Source organism: Schistocerca piceifrons, chromosome 9 (genome assembly GCF_021461385.2).
Source record: "Schistocerca piceifrons isolate TAMUIC-IGC-003096 chromosome 9, iqSchPice1.1, whole genome shotgun sequence".
Taxonomy (NCBI): domain Eukaryota; kingdom Metazoa; phylum Arthropoda; class Insecta; order Orthoptera; family Acrididae; genus Schistocerca; species Schistocerca piceifrons.
This window is the reverse complement of record NC_060146.1, coordinates 118434259-118461927: the sequence shown is the minus strand read 5'-3', so window position 1 is coordinate 118461927 and position 27669 is coordinate 118434259. Positions and strand designations below refer to the sequence as shown.

The following is a 27669-nucleotide window of genomic DNA, read 5'->3' as shown; positions in this document are numbered from 1 at the left end:
AATTCTCACACCTGTCAGCACTTGCTTTCTTTGGAACTGCCCTCAAGTACACCACCATTGTATAGACCCTCTATAGACTGCTTCCACCTTTCTGCTTTCCTTTCTTTGCTTGGGGCTGGTTTTCCCTCTGAGCTCTTGATATTTATACTGGTGCTTCTCTTTTGTCCAAAGGTATCTCTAATTGTCCAGTAGGTGTCATCTATCTTACCCCTAATGATATATGCTTCTACATCCTTACATTTGCCCTCTAGCCATTCCTGCTTAGCCATTTTGCGCTTCCTGTTGATCTTATTTTTGAGACTTTTGTATTCCTTTTCACCTGCTTCATTTAATGTTTTTATACATTTTCTCCTTTCATCAATTAATTTCAATATCTCTTGTGTTGCCCAAGAATTTCTGCTAGCCGTTGTCTTTTTACCTACTCTATCCTCTGCTGCCTTCACTATTTCATCTCTCAGAGCTACCCATTCTTCTTCTACTGTATTCCTTTTCCCTGTTCTTGTCAATCATTCCTTAACACTCCCTATGAAACTCTCTACTACCTTTCCTTCTCATCCCGTGTAATAAGTCCAACCTGACCTGCGATTCTAGGTGACTTTCCTGAAATCTCATCCTTTTCGTGGATCTTTCAAGTCGTTTTCCTTCACCCCTCTTCCTTCTCCTCAACACTTCTGCCTGAAGAAGGAGCCACTGGTTCCGAAAGCTTACCAATGACAACTGTCTTTTATGTGCGTGTTCTGCTGCCACTTGGTGAGTAGATTTTTTACCTATTCAGTTAAATTATTTTGTCCCTCCAACCTTTGGTTCTTTCAGCTTATCCAGGTCTCATCTCCTAGATTCATATCTTTTTGCAGTTTCTTCAGTTTTAATCTACAGTTCATAACCAATAAATTGTGGTCAGAGTCCACATCTGCCCCTGGAAATGTCTTACAATTTAAAATTTGGTTCCCAAATCACTGTCTTACCATTAAATAATCAATCTGAGATCTTCCAGTGTCTCCAGGCCTGTTCCACATGTACAGCCTCCTTTCATGATTCTTAAACCAAGTGTTAGCTGTGATTAAGTCATGCTCTGTGCAAAATTCTACCAGGCAGCTTCCTCTTTCATTCCTTATTCCCAGTCCACATTCACATACTACTTTTTCTTCTCTTCCTTTTCCTACTATCGAATTCCAGTCCCCCATTACTATTAAATCTTCATCTCCCGTAACTATCTAAATAATTTTTTACTACTGTGGTAGGCGCGGGCTTTTTGTCTATCTTGGCTACAATTATGCATTCACTATGCTGTTCGTAGTAGTTTATCCATGTCCCTATTTTTTATTCATTATTAAACATACTCCTACATTACCCCTATTTGATTTTGTATTTATAACTGTATATTCACCAGACCAAAAGTCCTGTTCCTCTTGTCATCGAACTTCACTAATTTCCACTATATCTAACTTTAACCTACCAATTTCCCTTTTAAGTTTTCTAGCCTACCTGCAATGATTAAGGGATCTCATGTTCCGTGCTCTGATCTGTAGAATCACAGTTTTGTTTCTCCTGATAATGACATCCTCCTGAGTAGTCTCTGCCTGGAGATCCGAATGGAGGAGTATTTTACTTCCAGAACATAGGGTTCTAGATATGAAATCAAGTAGGGGTAATGCAGGAGTAGGTTTAATAAAGCCAAAACCTACCATACTAATACAAGTTTAGATGCCATCTAGCTCTGCAGATGATGAAGAGATGGAAGAAATGTATGATGAGATAAAAGAAATTATTGAGATGGTTAAGGGTGACAAATTTAATTGCAATGGGGGACTGGAATTCCATTGTAGAAAAAGGAAGAGAAGGAAAATTAGTAGGTGAATATTGGTTGGGGGAAACGAATGAAAGAGAAAGCCACCTGGTAGAATTTTGCATGGAGAATAATTTAATTATTGCTAACACTTGGTTTAAGACTCGTAAAAGAAAGTTGTATACGTGGAAGAAATCTGGAGCCACAGAAGATTCCAGTGGCAGATGTGGACTCTGATCACTATTTATTGGTTATGAACTGTAGAGTAAAGCCAAACAAATTGCAAAAAGATAGGAAATTAAAGAGATGGGTCCTGGATAAGTTGGAAGAATGAGAGATTGTTGAGTGTTTTAGAAGGAGCGTTAGGCAATAGTCGACAAGAACAGGTGAAAGATACCACCGAAAGGAAAGTTAAAGAGGCCTTTGGAGAAAAAAGAAGTAGCTGTATAAATATCAAGAACTCAGATGGAAAACAAGCCCTAAGCAAAGAAGGGAAACGAAAGCTTGAAGGTGTTTATAGAGGGTCTGTACAAGGGAGATAAACATGAAGGCAATATTATAGAAATGGAAGAGGATGTAGATAAAGACATGAAGATGAGAGCAAAATGTGATACTGCAAGACGAATTTGACAGAGCACTGAAAAACCTAAGTCAAAACAAGACCCTGGCAGTAGACAACATTCTGTCAGAATTACTGATAGCCCTTGAAGAGCAAACCATAACAAAACTCTTCCATCTGGTGTGCAACATGAATGAAATGCGAAATACCTTGATTTTAAGAAGGATTTGATAATTCCAGTTCCAAAGAAGGCAATTGCTGACAGATGTGAAAATTACCGAAATATCAGTTTAATAAGTCATGGTTGAAAAATACTAAAATGAAATATTTACAGAAGAATGGAGACATTGGTAGAAGCCAACCTTGAGGAAGATCAGTTTGAATTCTGGAGGAGTGTAGGAACACATGAGGCAGTACTGATCATACAACTTTTCATAGAAGATACATTTAAAAAAAAAAGCAAACCTACATTTATAGCATTTGTAGACTAGAGAAAGCATTTGACAGCTTTGACTGGCATACTCTCTTTGAAATTCTGAAGGTAGCAGGGAAAAAGCACAGGGAGCGAAAGGCTATAACATGCTATAAAGGGTATAACATGCTCAGGAACCAGACAGCAGTCGTAAGAGTTGAGGGGCACTAAAGGAAAACAGTGATTGAGAAGGAAGTGAGGCAGGGTTAGAGCCTATCCCTGATGTTATTCAGTTTGAACTTTGAGGAAGCAGTAAAGGAAACCAAAGAAAACTTTGGAGTAGGAACTGAAGTTCAAGATGAAGAAATAAAAACTTTGAGGTTGTTTGATGATGGTATTGCAATTGTGTCAGAGACAGCAAAGGACTTCAAAAAGCAGTTGATGGAATGGACATTGTTTTTAAAGGCAGATATAAGATGAGTATCAACAAAAGCAAAACAAGGATAATGGCGTGTAGTTGAATCAAATCAGATGATTGTGAGTAAATCAGATTAGGAAACAAGACACTTGCAGTAATAGATGAGTTTTGCTGTGTGGGCAGCAAAATAACTGATGATGGCCAAAACAGAGAGGATATAAAATGTAGACTGGCAATGGAAAGAAAAGCATTTCTGAAGAAGAGAAATTTGTTAGCATCAAATATAGACTTTAATGTTAGGAAGTTCTTTCTGAAGATATTTATCTGGAGCGTAACCATGTATGGAAGTGAAACATGGATGAGAAACAGTTTAGACAAAAAGAGAATTGAAGCTTTTGAATTGTCCTGCTACAGAAGAATGCTGAAGACTAGACAGGTAGATCATGCAAGTAATGAGGAAGTACTAAATGGAACTGGGGATAAAAAAAATTTATGGCACAGCCTGATAAGAAGAAGGGATCAATTGATAGGATACATTCTGAGACATTAAGGGCTCACCAATTTATTGGAGGGAAGTATGGGTCAAAAAATCATAGAGGGAGGCCAAGAGGTAAGCACAGTAAGCAGATTCAGAAGGATGTAGGTTGCAGTAGTTACACAGAGATGAAGCGGCTTGAACAGGGTAGAGTAGCATGGAGGGCTGCATGAAACCAGTCTTTGGACTGAAGACCAAACAATAACAATTACAGTTGAACAATTTCTTGATTCTTTTCCTTTACTTGTACTGTGAAACCTTGCTTCTTGCTAAATTCGATAATACAATGTCAATGGGAAGTATCCTGTAGCTTTTCATAAGTGAGTTTGTATCAAAATATTGACATAGAGTATTAAATTTTTTAAACCACCAAGAGACCATTGACTTTAGTATGCCACATAAATTACAATTTGATACCTCTAACCTTTCACAAGGAAAATGAGTTTTAACAGGCAGACAGACAGATGGATAGTACTTGACAAAATTTTTCGTGTGATATTATAACATATTAATAATTTTCGAATTTTTTCCTTTACTTGCACTGTGGAACCTTGCTTCTTGCCAAATTTCATGATTCTACAGGTTTTACTGATTGAGTTTACGAGTATCAAAGTTTGTGAAATAAATGAGCATATCTTTTGATTGCATTGCCTTAAGACCTTAGACCTTCTACACTCCCAAGGGACAGTAGATCTTAGTGTGTGACAGAGATTTGGAGTTGATGCAACTAGCTGTTCCCAAGAAAAAGGTGTCTTGACAGACAGACAGATGAAAAAAAGGCAAAACCCGTTTTTTTGTGTGATATAATTACAAATGAACAATTTCTGGATTTTTTTCTTTACTGGTACTGTGAAACTATGCTTCTACCAAATTTAGTGATTCTAAGTCAATGAGAAGTACACTATAGGTTTTGAAGATTGAGTTCGTGAGTTTCAAAATATGTGAAATAAATAGCTGTATCTTTTGATTGCATTGACTTGGAAGCTTAATTTTTTTCACTAACAAGGGCCCCTAGACCTCAATAACTGACATAAATTTCAATTTGATTTGTGTACCTATTCTTGAGACCAATGGTTCTTAATGAACAGACAGACAGACAGACAGATGGATGGACAACAAAGTGATCCTAGATGGGTTTTGTTTTTACTGATTGAGGTACGGAACTATAAATAGGTAGCGAGCAGTTCAAGAATGTAACCACATTTCACTATCTTGGTACCATTGTGGCACAATACAGTAGATTCAATTCAATTCAATTCAATTCAAGATGCCTCAAGGAAATGAAGAGAAGAATAACAGTGGTCAAGAGCCCACTCCAAAATAACAAGAACCTTCTACTGAACAAGCACATTAGTTTCAACACTAAGAAAAGATTTGTTAAGACCTTTGTGTGATGTGTCTTTACATATGTATATGAAACCTGGACATTAGCAAAGTAGCAGAAATGTGGTTCTGGAGGATAATTACAAGAACTAGCTGGACCGACAGAAAAACGAATGAGATGGTTCTACAAAAAATACGAAAGAAGAAAGAACTGCTGAAAGTTGTAGGCCAGTGCAAAGCAAAACATGTTGGACACTTAATCATATATGATATTCTACTACAACATATTTTTGAAGGCAAGATCATATGGAACAACTGAAGCGATGAGCAGGACCATCCTATTTAAAAAACATGATCAGTGAGATGAGGTATTCTTCATACACGGAGATGAAGAGAACTGCTAGGGAGAGGAAGCTGTGGCTGCAGAGACAAGGCCTAGCCTTTTGATAGAAGAGGAATTACACAAGAAGAATGTTTTAAGTAAAACTAATTGCCAGAAGTGAGGTATTTTGACCTGTTTCAATTAAAATACCACGCCAGGGGGCCTGGGTTCAATTACCGGCTAGGTCGGACATTTTCTCTGCTCTGGGACTGAGTGTTGTGCTGTCCTCATTATCATTTCATCATCATCAGTGGAAGGCAATGGGAAGCCACCACTGGAATCGCTTCCCTAGACGCTCGTACAGTGGACCTCTCTGACGAGGCTTCCCCCATGACACAAGGCAGAACACAAAGTTTTTGATTAAAATACATCAGTAGGTTCATAAGGCATTTCTTAAAAAAACATTATCAGTATTTAGAAGAACAATGTTCTCACCTCAGGCTTTGCAGGATTAGTTAATATCTTGCAAAATGATTGTGCCAAGGAAATCGGAAAAATTAAGGCTGATGCAGTAGATTATAGACAGTTGTTCCTACCATGCACCATTCGCAAATGGGACAGTGAAAGAAGGAATTATCAGTGGTACCAGAGGTGCCTTCTGTTACACACTGTAAGATGGCTGCTGGAGTATATATGTAAATGTAGAGATTATGACAGGTTGTTTTCGAAAAGTGTAACTAAGAATCCATAAAAAAATAAAAAATAAATAAAAAAATAAAAAATAAAATAAAATAAATAAATAAATAAAAATAAAAAAAAACCTTGCAACTTGGTGATGTGAAATTCATTTAATTTTGAGTTGAACTATAAGTGTTGCATTATCATGCGTAATTTAGTCCATTTAGATGAAATCAGTTTTCCTAGCCTCAGTGGTATTTATGGCTATTTTATTTCTTGTCTCACGGTAAGCCCTAGTACTTGTGTGATGTAAGAGGTGATTCATTGTTGTTTGAGAAAGAAGGCATATTATTTTATCTTTTTTGTAAGGTAAGCCAACTGCCAGTGTCAAGGAATTTGTAATCCGCATAAAACGTACTCGTTATTGTGACCACGCAGGAGTTAGCTGACCTGGAGAATGAAGTGCGGCCAGAGCAGTTGTCGGAGGAGCACAGGGAAGCCTTGGACAAGCTGCGTGCAGAGCAGGAGGCGGCCCTCGAGAGGATCAAGGCGCAGTTCCAGCACGAGGTGAGCCGCCAGTCATTGCATCCTGTGCCCACCAGATTTTGTGACATACTGTCCTTTTATTTAGCCTAAAAAATAAGGATATCTACATTTAGTTGCCTCACACAGCACACACTAATACCTCTAATTGAAACTAATAGTGCCACCAGCCTTACTGTAAAAGGTTCACCATGTGAGACGATGGTAATTTTGTAAAAACAAATAATTGTGCTCCTCTGAGTGTCTCAGAGATCCAGCACTCATTCATATGAATGGCAAATTGCATGGATATCAGTGCCAGAAGACTAACAGGAATAAATAAAATTTGATGAACACCTCTTCTGTTCACTTATATCTACCATAAACAAAGATTACAGCACACATTTTACATACAGTGACAATGATTTTTACCTGAAACATTTAAAGAAGAAAAGCTTAACTATTAAGAATGCCATGCCAATATAAATTAAAAGTGAATTTCCATTGTTTATCTCAAATAATTCCTGTCTCCATACCTTCACACACATTGATGCATAATGCACAGCTTGGCCTATTTTATTTTATTTCATGTTATTTCAGTCTTGAAATTTTTGAGGCATGTATACTGTACTCTAGACAATGGACAAAATTTCACTAATTTAAACATTGTTACATTGAATATTATTTGCTACAGGAATTTTTATGATGTTTGTATAAGCATGTTTTACAACAGAGAAAATTCTTTACATGGGCATTTTACACAATTTTCTTTTGTTATTGGGCTATGTTTAACATATAACACAGTGCAATACAATACATTTAATGTAGTTTGGCACTTTTGCACTCTCATTTTTCAATGCTTGTATGTACATATTCTCCAGGAGAGAGCTTTTTGGCATCAAATGTGCTTATATTTACAAATTCAGCAAGATACTTTGATACTGGGTAAAAACTATTTTCCAGAAGATATAAAGTTACAGATTTTGAAAGATATGTATTTTATTAATGGCCTTAAGTGACTTGGCAACCTAGTAAACAGTTGTGATCCTGAGTGATATACACCTTTCTTGCACAGGGTGGTATAACAATGATTTCTGTGTATGTCACTATTTGACTTTGTAAGGCATTCATGTACAGTTTTGTTTTAAATAAATACATTTTCCTTTTTAGCATGCTCCTTCTGACATACATGACAGCCTCAAGTGTATAGATACCTGGTAGATGTAGGATCCTAAGTTCTCTAAAAGAATAGTTTACATGATTTTTAGCTGTCTGCATTTTCATTATCCTCATAATCTTTTTTTATTTCCAAAAAAATGATATGTTGCAAAGGGGAGTTACCCAGGATATTGTGCTGTATCTCAAAAGGGAAAGCAAGTGAGCATAATGCACCACTCTAACTGTTTCAGCACTTGTTTAGTTTCATATGATTCTCATTGCATAGGTAATTTTAGGCAGTTTGGAATTCAAGCTGTGCATTTTTTGGTTTTCCATGGACATTTTGCTTTTAATGGATTTTTACTTTGCTGTGTGTGGAAGTGTATGAGAACTGTTTTTGAGGGTTTATCAGTAGCTTATACAGACTAAGAGCCTTTTCATTTTCACCTTCAATCAATACACTGGTGTTGTCTGTAGGTAGGACAGGTTCAGAGCGTTAAACGTGTAGAGGGAAGTCAGTTATGAAAACTAAGAAGAGAAAGGGAACTAAAATTGAGCCTTGTGGTATGCCATGGGTTACTGTGGAAGATTTTGAGTGATAAATGTAGAGCTCATTTTTTTCCCATATGTTTAATCTCTGTTATCAGAGAGTGATTTTGCAAGGAGGATTTCAGCCACTCCCTTGGCAGTGTCTTATACTGTAGCACTCTAACTTCCTTAGAAGAATTGCATGATCTGTTAGACCAAAGGATTTGGTTAAATCTAGGAAAATATCTGAAATGTTTCAGCAGTTATCCATTGAATTTAAAATACAATTTATGAGTATCACACTTCCCTCCTGGAAGCTAGTTGCAGCAACAGAAAGTTATTTCCCTTTGATACATTACCTTTCACTTTCAGGACTGCATTTCTCTGCTTTGCACCACTGCAGGCAGAACTCCCAACCTATTCCTGTGTGCTGATTACCCACTTACTCTCCATATTCTCTCAGTGCAGTTTTCCAACCATGTGAGATTTACACCGACAGACTGCAGTTCTTCAGTGTTCCCATATCCTGATCACTTTTTGTCTTTTTACTGTTTTGCCTGGTTGTCTCACCAAAATCCTTAAAACTGTGTTCCCTTGATCACTCAGCTCTCATCTACTACACTGTCACGTTAGGTCCTACCATGTGAATTTCGTTATAGCTGTCATCCACAAATATTATCTTACAAAAGAAAAACAACACTTTGCCGGTAGGAACCCTAACCTGTCTGATGTTTACAAAAAGCCGCAGAGTTCTTGGAGCCATTACAGTTCCATACCTACTCCAAATATCACATTGGCCTCACAGCAGATATTATCATAAATGGCTATATACACTCCTGGAAATTGAAATAAGAACACCGTGAATTCATTGTCCCAGGAAGGGGAAACTTTATTGACACATTCCTGGGGTCAGATACATCACATGATCACACTGACAGAACCACAGGCACATAGACACAGGCAACAGAGCATGCACAATGTCGGCACTAGTACAGTGTATATCCACCTTTCGCAGCAATGCAGGCTGCTATTCTCCCATGGAGACGATCGTAGAGATGCTGGATGTAGTCCTGTGGAACGGCTTGCCATGCCATTTCCACCTAGCGCCTCAGTTGGACCAGCGTTCGTGCTGGACGTGCAGACCACGTGAGACGACGCTTCATCCAGTCCCAAACATGCTCAATGGGGGACAGATCCAGAGATCTTGCTGGCCAGGGTAGTTGACTTACACCTTCTAGAGCCCGTTGGGTGGCACGGGATACATGTGGACGTGCATTGTCCTGTTGGAACAGCAAGTTCCCTTTCCGGTCTAGGAATGGTAGAACGATGGGTTCGATGACGGTTTGGATGTACCGTGCACTATTCAGTGTCCCCTCGACGATCACCAGTGGTGTACGGCCAGTGTAGGAGATCGCTCCCCACACCATGATGCCGGGTGTTGGCCCTGTGTGCCTCGGTCGTATGCAGTCCTGATTGTGGCGCTCACCTGCACGGCGCCAAACACGCATACGACCATCATTGGCACCAAGGCAGAAGCGACTCTCATCGCTGAAGACGACACGTCTCCATTCGTCCCTCCATTCACGCCTGTCGCGACACCACTGGAGGCGGGCTGCACGATGTTGGGGCATGAGCGGAAGACGGCCTAACGGTGTGCGGGACCGTAGCCCAGCTTCATGGAGACGGTTGCGAATGGTCCTCACCGATACCCCAGGAGCAACAGTGTCCGTAATTTGCTGCGAAGTGGCGGTGCGGTCCCCTACGGCACTGCGTAGGATCCTACGGTCTTGGCGTGCATCCGTGCGTCGCTGCGGTCCGGTTCCAGGTCGACGGGCACGTGCACCTTCCTCCGACCACTGGCGACAACATCGATGTACTGTGGAGACCTCACGCCCCACGTGTTGAGCAATTTGGCGGTACGTCCACCCTGCCTCCTGCATGCCCACTATACGCCCTCGCTCAAAGTCCGTCAACTGCACATACGGTTCACTTCCACGCTGTCGCGGCATGCTACCATTGTTAAGGACTGCGATGGACCTCCGTATGCCACGGCAAACTGGCTGACACTGACGGCGGCGGTGCACAAATGCTGCGCAGCTAGCGCCATTCGACGGCCAACACCGCGGTTCCTAGTGTGTCCGCTGTGCCGTGCGTGTGATCATTGCTTGTACAGCCCTCTCGCAGTGTCCGGAGCAAGTATGGTGGGTCTGACACACCGGTGTCAATGTGTTCTTTTTTCCATTTCCAGGAGTGTATTTTGTTGTGTCTGGGGTTCTGTAGGCTATTGTACACGAGCTCTTAGGTAAGCCTGCCTTCTGGGGTCACTGTGGCCCTGCACAACACTCAAAGGTGACTCTCTTTCACCGGGGACTGATTGCTAGGGAGGTGGCTGAGGTGCACCTGCTGTTTTTCTTGCTGGCCTTTACTCAGAGTGTGAAAGGCACTGAGTTAAAAAATTTGATTAAGGTGCCACTAAATTAATCATCATCATTTGTCTTCTTGGCTGTCATCTGCCCAAGTTTGGAATTCGGAATTAAGATGCACTGTTAACAATAATTCATGTTAAAGGCTTGAATTGCTTTCCTGAGTCTAATATAATGTAGAAATGTGAGGAAAATATATCTATGAAGTAAAGCTATGAATTAAAAAACAAAAAACAAAAAAAGAATGACTGAGTGATAGAACAGATCACCACAGGTGAGCAGTAAAAAGGCCCATAAGATGTGGAGTGGCTATTTTCTAAGCTTTCAAACTCCTGTGCTTTTTAGAATGAAAAGTCTGAAATGTTGAAAGTTTACTGACCTGCCTCATCATCTTGACTCCACATCTGGTTAATGGCTGCTTAGTGTTATTAGGGAAGCAGATTTTTCAAGTTTATGAATATTTATTACCACTGCCTCTTGTTGATGATTATCAGAATTTTCATTTAATGTTCATGTTTAAAAATCTTCCAGAGTTGTACAGTTAAGTATTGACTGAAGTCCTTACACTACCAGGTGTCAGGGACTCAGCCACATCTTCAGTCGTACATGTAACTTAAAATAAAATAATACCTCTAAACTACAAAGCCATAAACAAACTAACAGTATTAGAAAAGAAGATAATTAGGGTCACATAAATCCATTGAGCATACCTCAAATATAAGTTCGAAGTGTCCATGTTGAAGCTAACTTGCAAAGTGACATATCTGCCATATGTGGCTAATCAGGTTGAATACCTGAATGTGCCTGTACAGCAAGCACTTTTCAGCTCTAACTAATGTCGGTCATCATTACCATGAAAATGCCGGCGAGAGGGCACAGAGTCTAAATAAACCAAATAAAGCTAGATTAAACATTATGTGGGAGGCAGAAAGGTTAAAACAGCTGGCTAAAAACTATATACTGTGTATCTGTGATTACAAAAGGACCAGCTGCATGCATTATTAGTTAGAGTTTTCCGATTTCCACGTTTTTGGCAGCCAAGTATTACTCGCTTTGCAGAACAATGAAGTTATTTTTGTCGGTTTAATAAAGAATGTTGGCTTTTATTTATCTTTTCCACTGAGGCATTCAGTTTATTTGAAATGAAGTGTTTCATTCCACACTATTGGCTGGTTTCAACTGCTTGCTGAATTTCAGGTTTACATGTTCATTTCCTGGCACATACAAGCCATAGTAAAGAAACTATCATGAGATAATACAGTAGGGGTATTCCAAGAAAATTTGCATCCCAAAAACCACAATGAAAAGCTTAATATCAGATTGGAGCCTACTTCAGCGGGAGTATGGACATACAAATGTGCACTTTAAGCTGAATTATGCACTTTAGTATGGTTTACAAAATTGCAATGCTCTTGGAGTATTCTCTGATGCCCTGTTTCTTTTATGACATCATGTAAGATCTCTTAGTGATTTATACATACAAACATATGGGCTTCCTACATCATCGTAGCTGCACACACGCAGTAACGCCTGTTTTCTGGCACTCTCTGGCAACTGCTGAATGAACCTATTTCTAACAGGTAGCAGGAAAAATTGTGAATGGTAGTTTGAAAAGTGTTAATTTCAAAATAAGTTTCCTTTTATGCAAGATGGATTTTGTTTCATGTGAGAATGTGCAATGAATTTCTTTAATTACAGAGCGTTTGAGTCTCATTTAAAACTTAACATTTTGAGGACCGGCTACTTAGAAGAATTTCGAGCCCATAAAACTAGACATGTATGTCATTATTAAAGTTTTATCGGGCATTTGTGTGATATATCTGTGAGAATAACACACACAGAAAAAGACCAATATTATAAGTGAAGGCTTAGCTCTTCTTGTAGCTTCTCTTATTAATCTTCAAGACCAATATTATATGAAGAAGCCCAGCTTTTCTTGTCGCTATACCATGTATATTAATTTAAACCATTAACTTTTCCTATTTGTGTCTTCACACTACGTAACAGTGATGCTGCTATTGGCTGGCTGTCACGTGCGCTATGCCCTGAGTATGTGCTGTCATCGGCTGGTGAGATCATGTGACATGAGCTATGATTGGCTTACAAGAGGGCATCGCAGTCTCGATATCAGTGCTTCAGAAATCAACATGCTGCTTTTGGTGGAACTTGAATTTATACTTTCGTAATATGAAAATATTCAGTGTACATGTTGCACATCAAAGATCTTTCAAAAATGTGTTTTTCTATAAAGTGCCGGAAAGTTCTATGTTGGTGTATGAAACTTTTACCATTCAAAGGGTTGATAAGTTTTACAGTTCTGAGGGAAAGAATACTGTTATAACCTTTAATCACCAATAATTGCGTGGATATTCAAACACACTCACTTAGAAACAATAGCTGGTTACATGATAACAACTCAGTATCTCTTATTCGACTCCCATGCCGTGACATGCAGCTGGCACCGTTCATAGCTAGGTGGCGCTCCCGCGCTCAGCCGAGTTGCGGAGCGCCTCTATCGCTGTTTGCACGTACTGTAGTGGCGGCACTGTTAAATGTCGTGGCACTGTCACAACACTTTTCCCCCCTTGAAAAAAAAAAAACACTCACGTCCTTGGAGACATGGACAGTGCAGAGACATCCATGGCCTCTTGTGAGGCCCCGAGAAGATCCCACGGAGAGACACGAGAGTATGGTCGAAAATGTCCAGGACGGAAGCTCGTGCGTGGAACGTGCCTCCTGGACGAGATGATGGGTGAAAACTCCGGGACAGCATCCATAGGTGTCGTGGACCTGGGGGTGTGCTTCAGCGAGATGGATCCCAGAGAAGGCAGCGTCACGACTGTGGCCGGTTCCGGCGTACTCGGAAGCGGTAGCAACATCGGCTGCATCAACACGTTCGGTAGATCGGCAGCAGCGACAGGACTGGCTCTCGGGCTGGTGGAGGCGAAGGAAGGGGCGGTGGCACCGGCGTGGCCACCACTCGTGGGCGCATCTGGTCGTAATGGCAAACAACCATGCCGTCGTCCGTACGTATTTCACAAAGCTGGCGGCCGCGAAGAGCCTTGACCACCCCTGGAATCCATTTAGGGCAAGATCCGTACCCTCGTGCCCACACGTCGGCGCCCACCGAGTATTTTCCCGCACTAGGGGACACAGCACAAGGCCTGACAGGGTGAAGCAGGTGCAGTAGAGTGCACGGTTGGCGGCCATGCAAGAGTTCAGCAGGACTGCGATCACCCAGAGGCGTGAAGCGGTAAGAACTCAGAAATTGCAGCAGAGCGTCATTTATGGAAAAATCACTAAGGAATTTTTTCATCTGGCTTTTGAAAGTGCGGACAAGGCGCTCAACCTCCCCATTCAATTGCGGATGGAAGGGCAGTGCTGTAACATGATGAATCCCTTGCCCAGTACAAAAATCACGGAAGGCCTGTGAAGAGAACTGAGGGCCATTGTCCGTGACGCTCGTGGATGGAAGACCTTCTAGCGCAAAGATTTTGAACAAAGCTAGCGTCGTCGCCGCAGTGGTGGGCGACAGACATCGAACAACAAATGGAAACTTCGAGAAGGTGTCAATCAACAGTAGCCAATAAGTACCGAGGAAGGGGCCAGCAAAGTCAGCATGCACCCGTTCCCATGGCTGCGCCGGATCAGGCCACAGAGAGGGCATTGTACGAGGTGCAGCCAGTTGTTGAGCACACTGACCACACGCAGCAGCCATGTGGGCAATGTCCGAATCAATACCGGGCCAATAAACGTGCCTGCGGGCCAGGGACTTAGTCCGAGAAATACCCCAATGGCCTTCATGTAACAGTTTGAGAACATCTTTGCGAAGAGAGGCTGGCAGCATGACCCGTGGAGATGTGCCATCCGTGGCCAGAAGAACAACATCATCACGAACAGACAGACGAAGGCGCAAGGCATGGTAGTTGCGAAGGGGATCCGATGCCAGGCCCTTGGTCCTGTCCGGCCAACCCCGTTGAACAAAACCGATCACCTGACGCAGGACCGGATCCCGCGCAGTAGCCGACGCGACCTGCGAAACTGTAAGAGGAAAACCCTCAACCACATGACGTTCTTCCTCATCAATGTGGAAACAGAGTAGTTCATCACGATCGAAAACCACGGCAATGCGTCAGCGTTGGTGTGCTGGGCCATGGCACGATAGTGAATCTCATAATGAAAACAAGACAAGTATAAGGCCCAACGTTGCAGGCGGTGAGCTGCCTTATCCGGAAGCGACGCCGATGGGCTGAACAGAGAGACCAGTGGCTTGTGGTCGGTGATGAGGTGAAACTTAGAATCATACAAAAAAACGCTGAACTTTTTTAGAGCATAAATGATAGCGAGCGCCTCCTTTTTGATTTGAGAGTAACGCAGTTGCGCATCGTTGACGGTCTTGGAAGCATAGGCGATGGGTCGTTCCGACCCATCCTCATACCGATGGGTGAGAACAGCCCCTAAGCCATACTGTGACGCGTCAGTCGCCAGAACCAAGTGCTGATCCGGACGGAATGTGACAAGACAAGGCACCGACTGCAAATGAGCCTTCAGGCGGACAAAAGCCTGCTCACACTCGTCGGACCAACAGAAAGGGACGTTTTTGCGTAACAGCTGATGCAGAGGGTGAGCTACCGCTGCCGCGGATGGAATGAATTTGTGATAATAAGCAATCTTGCCTAGAAACGCCTGAAGTTCTTTGACCGTAGACAGCTGGCGTAGAGCGTTAATGGCCGCAGTGTGCTGACGTAGAGGACGTTTACCCTCACGGGACAAGTGGAAACAAAGATACACTGTGGAGGGTTGGAAGAACTGTGACTTGTGCAGATTGCACCTCAACCCAGCCGAATGCAAAACCCGAAACAGTGAAGGCAAATTGCGAAGGTGCTCCTCAGTGGAGGCCCCCGTGACAACAATGTCATCCAGATAGTTTATGCAGCCGGGAACGGAAGCTGTGAGCTGTTCCAAAAACTGCTGAAAAATGGCCAGCACGCTAGCGAGGCCAAATGGTAACCACTGGTACTGATACAACCCACAAGGAGTGTTGATGGCGAGAAATTCCTTGGAAGAAGCATCCAACGGCAACTGATGGTACGCCTCCGAAAGTCAAGTTTGGAAAAGAACTGGCCCCCAGCAAGCTTGGTAAATAACTCCTCAGGACGGGGAAGAGGGTAAGTGTCAATGAGGCTCTGAGCGTTGACAGTGGCTTTAAAATCACGACACAATCGCAGACTCCCGTTTGGTTTAGAAACCACCACGATTGGCGATGCCCATTCGCTGGAGGTAACAGGAAGGAGAATCCCTGCAGCTGTTAACCTGTCTATCTCAGCCTTAACAGGTGCATGCAACGCCACCGGAATAGGGCGTGCCCGGAAAAATTTAGGGCGAGCTGTAGGTTTATGAGTGATGTGGGCTTCAGAATCCTTGGCACGACCCAGACCAGCAGAGAACACGGACGAAAATTGAGAACGCAATCCATCCAGCTGTTGATACGGAATATCCTCAGATATGAGGTGCACATCATCATCAATGGAGAACCCGAACAACTGGAAAGCATCATAACCGAACAGGTTTTCAGTGCCCACATGATCCACCACATAAAACGTGAGGGGCCTAACAACAGACTTGTAGGCAGTGGAAGCATCAAACTGGCCAATGATAGGAATTTTCTGTTTATTATAAGTTCTCAGATTTCGCGTAACTGGAGACAAGGGAGGGGAGCCCAACTCCCAATACGTGCGAGAATTAATGAGAGTTACTGCAGAGCCAGTGTCCACTTGCATGCGAATGTCTTTATCCAGAACACGAACAGTAACAAACAACTTATTTGTTTGAGAAAGCACACAGTTAACATCCATGTCCGATGCCTTGTCCTCGTTGACAGGAACTTTAGGGGACTGACACACAGAAGCAATGTGGCCTTTTTTCCTACATGAATTACACGTGGCCCAACGTTTTGGACACGTGGCCCTGTCATGCTGTACGAAACAACGTGGACACGAAGGAAGTGCGGAAAGAACCTGCTTCTGTGGTTGCTGTTTTCGCTGGGAGCATTGCAGCCCAACGCGACGTTGTTTACATGAGTGAACCGCCGCCACATCTTCGTTCTCCTGTGAAACAGGCAAATTGTCCGTGTCAAAAGTTGACTGTACAGCGCCTACAACACACCACGCGTCTATTTGCACGCCAGCAGCGTGAGACGCTTCAAAGGATTGAGCGATGCTTAGAACTTCCGACAATGACGGGTTTGGGAATTGTAGGGCACATTGCTGAACTTCTTTATCAGGAGCAAGCCGTAGAATAGCATCCCTAACCATTGAATCAGCATAAGACTCATGATGAGTGTCCGTGACAAACTGACATTTCCTACTCAGACCGTGTAGTTCCGTCGCCCAAGCCCGGTAAGACTGATGGGGCTGTTTACGACACTGGTAGAACGCCACGCAGGTGGCAACAACGTGGGTGTTTTCCCGGTAATAGTTCGACAATAAGTCACACATTTCTTGGAAGGACAGAGAAGCAGGTTCCCGCAGAGGGGCTAACTGAGATAGCAGCTGATAGATCCATGGGGAAATCCAAGATAGAAATAACGACTTACACATAGGAGTGTCGACAATGCCGAAAGCCAATAAGTGTTGCCGCAAACGCTTCTCATAATCCTCCCAGTCTTCAGCGGCCTCGTCGTAAGTAGGGAATGGAGGTGGAGAAGAGGAAGACAGATGATGAGTAAGTGACGTCGACAACGCCTAAATAGCAGCCGTCAGCTGTGTTTGTTGTTCAATGAGTGCTTGCATAAGCTGTTACATGTCTGCCCCATCACGAACACACAAATCCACAACGCAGTGAAAATATCCGACCTCATCGCCAAAAAGTGTTATAACCTTTAATCACCAATAATTGCGTGGATATTCAAACACACTCACTTAGAAACAATTGCTGGTTACATGATAACAACTCAGTATCTCTTATTCGACTCCCGTGCCGTGACATGCGGCCGGCGCCGTTCGTAGCTAGGTGGCGCTCCCGCGCTCAGCCGAGTTGCGGAGCGGCTCTATCGCCATTTGCGCGTACTGTCATGGCGGCACTGTTAAATGTCGTGGCACTGTCACAACAAATACTGTCACTTAACACAGAAGAAGTGTATTTTCACCCAGGAAAAACTATTTTTAACCGGAAATTTTTTTTCCTTGTGTGCTTATACACCCTGTAGCTGCAGTGTAGTAGTGTCATGTTTCAGGTTTCAGTCTCACAGTTAATCATATTTGGTTAATGGTTTTGTTGTTCCATGATTTTGTTGTTCCAGTTACTTGTTATCCAAATGCCTTCAAGTGATAGTGCTACATAAACATTTAATCAGTAGTCATTTCATAAGTGCAGCTGTATGTTACATAGTTTTTAGCGTGATGTTTTCAGATTTCTGCCTCCCACATAGTGTCTAATCTGGCTTTATTTGGTTTATTTAGACTCCCTGCCCTCTCACTGGCACTTTGAGGATAAGGTGAACAGATGTCAGTTACAGTTGAAAGGTGCTTGTTGTGTGGGTACATTTGGGTATTCAGCCTGATGAGCCGTGTACTGCAAATGTGTTGCCTTGCAAGGTAGCTTTGATGTGGACGCCGTGTACTGCAAATGTGTTGCCTTGCAAGATAACTTTGATGTGGATGCCGTGTACTGCAAATGTGTTGCCTTGCAAGATAGCTTTGATGTGGATGCCGTGTACAGCAAATGTGTTGCCTTGCAAGATAGCTTTGATGTGGACACTTTGATCTACTACTTATAGGTATGCTCAGTGGAGAGGATTTATGGGTGCCCAATGATCTATATTCTCTATTACTGTTAGGTTTTTTGGTTTTTGCTGTTTAGAGATACCTTTTTTCTTTTAACTGACAGATATACCTGAAGATGGGGCTGATTCTCAGAAACACAGTAGTGTAAAGACTTCAGTCAATAATTAACTGTATAACAGGTGTGGATGTTCTGCCAGAAAAAAATTAGATTTTATACCATTAACATCATACTTCTAATAATACATATCAGTAAACTCGCCAAGACTACAGTAGTCTAAATTACAGAAATACGTCATCCATACTCAATAAATGTCAAACGAAAACTCTACACAAATGACTGTTCATTACTGGCAGTGCTAATGTTTGATTACATACATTTGACTACATACCACTGTAACTCATTGCAGACTAACATTAGAATTGTACTCTTTGAATGCTGAATAAGATCTAACTATAAACAACTGACTACATAGTGCTGACTATCAAGGAACTTTACATGATGAAGGCTAGACAAGGGGTGCCTTTGGCTTTGTACACAGTACCCATTGAAAGACACACATAATAGGACAGTTATCACAAAATGTTAAAGTATAAAATTATTACACTTTCAATATGAATGTAAATGAAGGGATTGACTGTTAATATGTACATGAATCAGAAAAATAAGTTATTTTGTTTCACAATGAGATAGATATTCTTCAAATTGGATAAATAATAGGTTTTGTTTTATGTAGCAGAATTGTGCATGTGGATGTTTATCCCCAGGATTTAGCAAAGCCCACAAAGAAGATTCTGGCAACTAAACTTTTTGCAAATGAAATTTCTATTAATTAACAAGCTATTCTTTTAAAAGTATAAATTTTTGGAAACAGAGAAATCAGAGCTACAATATGATGACATTGGCTCTAAATTTTTGATATTTCGTTAAATAAGATGTTTTTACATGCACTATTTACACTTCTGTTGTCAGCAGCTCGTAAACTATACTCTATATAATAAAATATTGAAAATTACAGCTTAATATTCTTTAGCATATCTTGATATCAGCATAACTATATGTTGTGTATTTGGCAGTTCAACAAAATGTATATCATTTAATATTTGACATATGAAATGTTAAGGAACTGCCTTGCTGAGTTGATATCTTTGAAACTAGGAGATATTTTGTTTTAGTGAGTGACTGAAAATTATGGATACCTCATTCTAAGGAAGGAATCACTATTGGCACCTTCATAAAAAGAATATGGTGTACACTCATGCTGTTCTACAGGAGGAAGCTGTGCGGCAAGAACACGCAGAACGTTTGGAAGAGCTCAAAGTCCGTTTGGAGCTTGAGCGTCAGAGACTGTGGGACCGAGGTCTAGTTGATGACAATGAATCTGCAAGACAACAACTAGTTGAAACCTCAAGGTGAGGAAGACTCTTAAAATTCAGATAAGTAATGTGGCTTACAAATGCAAGGTGTAGTACTATGGATTCTTCAGGGAGCATACAATCTTTGCAGAACCTCCGAAAATTCATACTTCTATTCACAACTTATCTCTGTTTACAGTGATATGTTTCACTACAAAAAGCCATGTGGCTATTCTTATACTATGCTTCGTTGTACTGGATTGTAAAGTAAACAATAGGATAAATTTTTTTAAAAATAGTGCTAAGCTTACGTTTTCCTCTGTGACACTTCATGCTTACAAAACTTCCTCAGTTTCTTTTAGGATAACCCCTTAAAAATGTGGCACTTGAATTATATCCACACTCTTACAATTTTTTTTATTCAGAATAGTTTCCCTCTGAACAAGTACATATTGCTGTAATTGATTTAAAAAAATCATTAGTTGTATTTGATATGTGAAGTCACATTTAAAATTGTAATGCTCATAAATCTAGATGTTCTGGATTTTGTCATTGTGGTCTCCTTTCATCACCAACATAACTTTTCGAAACAACCAGAAAAAAAACTGCAGCACACAGATCTGGCAAATACAGTGTATTTATTAACTGTAATTCCATTTGAGAGGGAAGGGAAGATTTAAAGGTCATACACCAGTGAAACGGACATAAAAATATATGACAGTGATTGACACAAACTGTCAGGTATGTTGTTACAGAGCAAAAGACAAACCTGAAGGAAGAGAGAATGCAGTATATGGGAGGCGTTTATTAGTTCAATTAGAGGTGAAGCTTAGCTGAGGAGAGCAAAGAGAAGGGGGATGGCTGTTAGCTGTTGTGAACCTATGGAAGAATTGCTATTGGCCAAAAAAGCAGGTCCCATCTCAAAAATGAGTTGCTGTATAATGCAGCATGTGTCTGCGTAAATGCTGTTATAGTTCACAGTATGTTCAGTAAAAGGGTGGCACTCACTGTCGATTCAGACTGTTTGTTTGTGAAGATTAATCGTCCAACAGACATTTGTCATAGTTCTGTTAACATTAAGCAGGTTAGCCGATCAGCAATTGATTCCATTTTTAGTCAGTCAGTTAGTTAGTTAGTTAGTTACATGTTCCAGGGTCATTTGAATGAGTCTTGTATTGAAATAATTCGGAATGAGTCAGCTTACAGAATATGTTTACATTTTTACCGTTAACATGCATTTAGAGCTCCCTTCTGAGCCACTGACAGCTTCAGTAATAGGTAACATCACTGTTCTTCTCAAAATTTGATAGAATATTTATAGTGAATTTTGTTAGTGAATATATGTACTGTGATGGTGCAGTTAAAATGTATATGTGACATCTGTGGGTGAATGCCACATATTATTCTTACTGCTTGCTTTTTGTGCAATCAATACTTTCTGGCTAAGTGGTGAGTTATCCCAGAAAATTATTTCGTAAGACACTATCTAGTGGAAATATGCAGAACACGTCAAGAGGCTAATTCGTTTGTTACCAAGATTAGCAATTATATGAAGAGCGAAAACAGCTGAACTTAATTGTTTGGGAAGCATAGTAAAATGCTTCTTTCAGTTCAGGTTTTCGTTTATATGTAAATCCAAAAATTGGGAGTATTCTACCTGACTGCTGCTCATGTACTACATCAGTTGTTGGTATGACTTTATTTTTTGTCCAGAACTGAATATTGTGTGTTTTTTCAAAATTTAGGGAGACTCCATTTTTGAGAACTACTTAATAATTCTTTGGGAAATATCATTTACAATTTCTTCTGTTGCTTGTTTTCTTGTGAAGTGTATTATAACTAGTATCATCACCAATTCTGCATGTTGAATGTGGAAATGGAAGGTCATTCGCATATATAGCAGTGGTCCCAAAATTGAACCCAGTGTGACTCCCTTTGATATTGGTCCCAAGTCACTGAAATTTTCTTTCTTTCCAACATACTTTGAATTCTTTGGCACAACTTTTTGTGTCCTGTTTGTTAAGTATAATTCAAACCAGCTGTGTGTAAACCCATCAGGTCCATAAAACTTGAGGTTTTTTTTAAAAAAAAGATAGTAACATGATGTATCCAATTGAATGCTTCACAGAAAATATCAGTTGCCAATATTTTATTATTTAAGGCTTGTACTGCTTGATGAGTGAACGTATAAATAGCGTTCTCTGTTATGCAACCCCCTGTAATCCAAAATGTAGTATGTTAAATAAATTGTTTCTATGCCTTAATATATTCTATGGCTTCTTGAATTGAACTGTTTCATCCTATTTTTCTGCTACATTTAGAAAGTGATTGTTAAAAGTATTCACAACTTATGAACTATCAGTCACATTATCATTTAGTTTAATTGTTATTGTATCTTGTATATTGAATATTTTCCTTATTTTCCTCTTCTTCTTGCATGAGATTTTAATTCTCATTGTTATTCTTAGCTCTTTTCATAAGTGGTTCTTCTGGATAACTTTTTAGGATGGTTACTTTCAAATACTGACACAAATTTACTGTGGAATAAATTGAATTTCACCTTAACATCTCTTTCTACATACACCTCATCCCATACCACCTCTTTTAGCTTACTATTAAAACACTGTATCCTGTTTCCATTAATTAGCCTCACTGCTTTGTATGAGCCTGCCTCAGTGTAATAACATTCATACAGTTTATTTCCATTAATCATGATTCATGATCAGAACTCGGTACACATTAATTGTTTCAGCCTGAACACTGTGTATAAAAATGTTATCAATCATTGTCCTATATTTTGGAAAATCTACTGACATAAGTGACTTTGACAAAGGGCAGATAGTTAGCCAAGCACCTGAAAATGAGCATTTCAGAAATGGTGAAACTGTTTGCAAGGTGCTGTTGTGAGCGTCTATGGAAAGTGGTTGTAGGATGATGAAACCATGAGTAAGTGACAAAATGTTGGGTGTCGGAGGCTTGCTTAAAGCAGGATAGGCAGCACTCGGTAGCAGATTTGATGACAGAATACAATACCAGTGCAGGTACAAGTGTTTCAGAGGGTACTGCTCAGTGCACATTTTTGAACATTGGATCTGCAACTCAGCATCTACGCTATATGGTGAGTGGCAACTTTCCTTTTCACAATATTGTTACATTTCCATCCTGCATTTTCCATTGTTTGATACATAAAATATGTTAACTACTGAATTTTATATTCCTAAAGTTGGCAATTATTTTTATGGGAAAAGTAGTCAAACCCAAATGTTTTAGCGTGTCTACTATACTTTTTTTCCACTTTAAGTTTTCGTACCTAAGAACTCAGAACCTTTTACTCTGTTTATTATTTGTTGTTGCTATACTTCATTAGTAGGAGGTATAATCATTTTGACAGTGCAAAACTGGGTGAGTTGTGTTTTTTGAAGTTTAAAAGTAGCCCATTTCTATCTGTAAGTAACATCTACAAAACATCATTGACTATTTTCCCTGTTGATGTTTCTCTGCTATGCTTCACAACAGTGCTAGTATCATCTGCAAACAGAATGAATTCTAGTTCCTGATTCAAATAAAATGGCACATCATTACCATAAAGCAAGAACAATATTGAGCCAATGATCAAAATCTGTGCATCTCCCATTGTAATTTCTCCCATTTTAGATGATCTGATGTCCTTCGTTATACTACTTGAACAGCCTAGGGTAACTTCCTACATTCTGTTTCTTAAATAGGCCAGGCATTTACTGAACTACGTATTCTATAAAATCTGAGCTTCTCTAGTAGAGTACTATAACTGACAATCAAATGTCTTTGATAACTCACAGGAGATCCCAACTGGTAATCTTGATCATTTAAAGAGTTTGTTATGTGCTCAGTAAATGTATAAATAGCTGTCTCAGTGGAGCGGTCCTTTTAAAACACAGACTGTTATTGCTTAGCAAAGTATTCCATTACTACACAGATGGGTGACAGCCCTGGAACGTATTACCTTCTTAAAAGGCTTAGAAAATTCAGTAAGGAGTGACACTGATTAGTAGTTATGGACATCTGTGGAGTCACCTTTCTTGTAGAGAGAACTAAGATTGATATATTTCAGTATGCCTGTGGAAACACACTGAGTTAATGATGTATTATATAAGTGACTAAAAACATTACATACCAGTATTACAGCACCAAAGCTTTTTTGTGTCTTTCAGAGATATTACCCATCCTATATAAACCTTCAATTTTTTGAGCCTTTGATGTCCGTTCTTATTTCAGACAGAGATGTGAGATTAACTTTTACTTCATTAAATGTCATCTGTATAGCTTCTTTGGTGTATTGTTTTGCTTTGTGTTCTGAACTATTTGCAACAGTTTATTCACTTTTTTTTTTAAGTAGCTATTAAATATATCTGCTAAATACGAACTGCTTTTTGACAATGGTCCCATTGTCTTTATAAAAAATAATACCATCATCTATGCCTTCTTTCTCTCTCTCATTCCATTAAAAATATTCAATATTTATCTTATTTTATTGTCTGTTCTGTCAGTTTCAGAGAAGATGTGCATTCTGCTGGATATTTTTACAAATTTTATTAATATGTTACAGTACTGTTTAGAGTATGAAAAAAGTACTTGTGGATTATTTCTTGTTCTGGCTATTTTATATAAGTCCTGTTCCATTTTAAACATAGATCAATACCTGAATTAGTCCACATTTTCATTAGTAACTTGCCGCTATTACATTTAATTATCTTTTTAGGAAAAGTATTTTCAAAAATGGATGAAAATGCATTAAGAAATATGTTGAATTTAGAACTGTTTGATATGTTTTGCACAACCTCAAGGCAATTTAACATGTCAAGAATTGATTAAAATTGAAACATTTGGTTAAATACAGATGAAATGGTATCACAGTATGCTAATGAAAAGCTGTAACAACTGACTGAGTAATCAGAGAGAAAGAGAGAGAAAAGATTAAAGGGACATTGGGACAGCAGAAGTGGCGAAAGATGAGACAAGTGTGATATATGAGTTGGAGTAAGTGATTAGCATTTCAAAAATGAGCTCGGTTATTTTAAGTGATAAAGTTTAGGTGTTGGTCGGTTGTGGCAAAAATCCTTTCAGAAATGATCTGAAAAGCCTGTAACTCTAGAAGATGAACAGCAGGCGATTTGGTATTAGGCAGAACTATTCTATTCCCGCCAACATACATTTGAGGTAAGGACCACACAGACAGGATAAGCGAAATTAGGACTTGTACAGAAGCATATAGATAGTCATTTTTCCCTTGCTCCATTTGTGAGTGGACCAGTAAAAGAAGTGGCTAGTGGTGGTACAAGGTACCCTGCACCAAGCACCGTAATGTTGCTTGCCAATTATGTATGTAGATGCTAATGTAAAACCTTGTGGATGGGTGCATTCTTCTGAACTTTTTTCAATTATTACGGTTCAGAAGACGTTTTTATATTTGATGATTATTGGTGATGCTTGTGAAAGATAGCCAATAAGAAGCTTCCTTTTTGCACCCCATAAACAATGGCTGTTGAAATCATCTTACAACTATTTTTTTGATTGCCGGCATGAAGTGATGGATCCACATCTTGTCCCCACCAACAAACAAGGACACGAAATCAAATACATTCTTTTTTAAATGGTGTAAATGATACTGAGATACTAATTTTTGTTATCTGCTTGTAATGTGTACTGTACTCTTTATTATGATATGCCTGTGATGGCAGCTACACTACGCACTTTTAATTTTGGACTGTTTGATACAGTGTTGTACAATCTTTCGATGTTTTCCCTTGTGATTGCATTTTTCATATGTCCTTAACATGGATCATCTTAGAGTGTAATGTGGACAAGTTTGAATTCAGTCACCACTTCTTATGTGCTTCTTGATTAACTTTCATCTATTATGTATAAATTTACACTAATGAGAAACTCCCAAAAACAAAAGTTTTATGGTGACATGGTATTCCAACTTTTCCAGTTAAATAAAAGATTCACAACACAACTGCTTTAAAAAGGTATATAAACAAATCTGTTCTGAAGATAAAGTTTACTCGTGACTTGATTTGTTCTGAATAATTTACAAGCATTACAAAAGCAAAACTTCAACTTTGTTTGCAGTATGAGACACTATGGAAAAACTCACATCTCGATATGATGAGGTTTTAGATACATTACTGATCACTTACATATTGTTCACACACCACTGCCTTAATTTAACATCTAATTAACTGCAATGATAGATGTTTTCTCTTGAATACTAACTATCCTCAGCAAATGAAGAGTTGTTTACCACACATTCTCATGAATTAAGTTTTAAAAATATAAGAAACTCTTTTGCTCATAACATGGATGCCTTGTTAATTAATATCAGTTCAGAAAAATGATATAAGTAAAAATGTATTTGTCTTTAAAGTTTTCATTTCTGTATAAATAATTTGGCACAAACAACATCTTTGATTTATTGATTAATATGGCATATTGTGAGCATCATTATTTAATTAAAAATAATGCTACCCGAAAAATTTTTGCAGGTCTGTTATTAAGAAAATGTAGGTTTGCACTTGCAATCAGCTTTTACAGAAAAGCTGTGTCATAGCTATATTTAGTTCCTGTCATTGTAAACTGGATGCGATTGTTCCCTCAGAAGGGCAGAATTTTTTAATGTGTGAATGAGAGTTAAAAGAACCCCCATTGGTGTCCCACTTTGATTTATCATTTGACAAATGTAGTTTTAAAAATCGCATCAGTTTTCTGATACACATTTGAAATTAAACTTAATTTGTTACCATTTTTATTGGGGGACGTTGGAATAACTGTATCTCAAGAGTCCAAATATTTTTTAGATTATTTTTGCAAGGCTGAATTTGACATTTTGAATCATCCAAATTTTGACACTGTAGCAAGTGAAATGTCACCTTTTCAGCTAAAAACATACACCTGATATTTTGTTTATTGCTTTCTCTGTGAACTACAGGGTCTTTGAGAAACTGCGTTGTGAGAAACGATTGTTGGAAGATAAGTACAGAACCTTGAAAGAGAAGTACCTGCGACTGAAAACAGACGTGAAGATCTCAATGGAAAGGAGAAAACGGCGGGAAGCTGCTTTGAATTCTGGTGGAACGGGGTCAGATTCGGAGCGCATCGTGTCCCAGCGGGCTACTGGCACATCAGGCCCTGTGTTTGAAAGGTGAGTGTTTTCCCAGTAGTGCACCCTTGTGTGCTTCAAAAAATGCGTGCACTTTCAACATTTGTTTGAAATGCAGCGGAGCTTACATGTGATCTGTAGGAAGTCTAGCTGTATGAACTTTCAAAAATAGTAGCTCCACTCAGCTTAATTCCAAGTTAATGTCAGATAAGCTGCTTAACATGGGAGAAGGATGTTAGAGAAAAAAGTGGTGTACAGGTTGTTTCTAAAAGAATAACTATGAAACTTGGGACACATATTTACAATCTCTCACAATTAGATTGCAGATGTTCAGTATGTCTCCTCCAGCAGTGGCACAAACAATATTGCATTGATACTCAAATTCTTCCCATACTCGGGTAAATATGCCCATTGTCATTGACGTTAGACAGTATTTCAACTCTTCTAGGTGTAATGTTAGTTCATAAACATTGTCATTGATGAAACCACACGGGAAGAAGTCACAGGGCATCAAATCTGGTGACCTTAGAGGCCAGCTGAGAAGTGCCAAGTCATCAGCTGTTTGATGACAATCCAATGGCTCAGCAGAGTTTCATCCAGGTATTCACACAGTTGGCAACACCAAGAGGAAGTGCCCCGTCTCATTGAAAACTTAAGTTGTTCTTGTTCAGCCTCAGAAACAACCAGTTTTGTAACATAGCAATATACTACTGACAGTTAATTGTGTTTC

General features: G+C 39.8%; 1 protein-coding gene across 1 annotated transcript in view; it reads left to right on the top strand.

Annotated features, from left to right (window-relative positions):
- Window positions 1-27669, top strand: part of LOC124717004 (centrosomal protein of 164 kDa) — a 630067-nt gene that overhangs the window by 504404 nt on the left and 97994 nt on the right. Inside the window, exons 16-18 of the mRNA XM_047243631.1 lie at window positions 6472-6600; window positions 19719-19858; window positions 26769-26981. Of these exons, the coding sequence (XP_047099587.1) occupies window positions 6472-6600; window positions 19719-19858; window positions 26769-26981 (482 nt within the window). The remainder of the gene's footprint in view (window positions 1-6471; window positions 6601-19718; window positions 19859-26768; window positions 26982-27669) is intronic.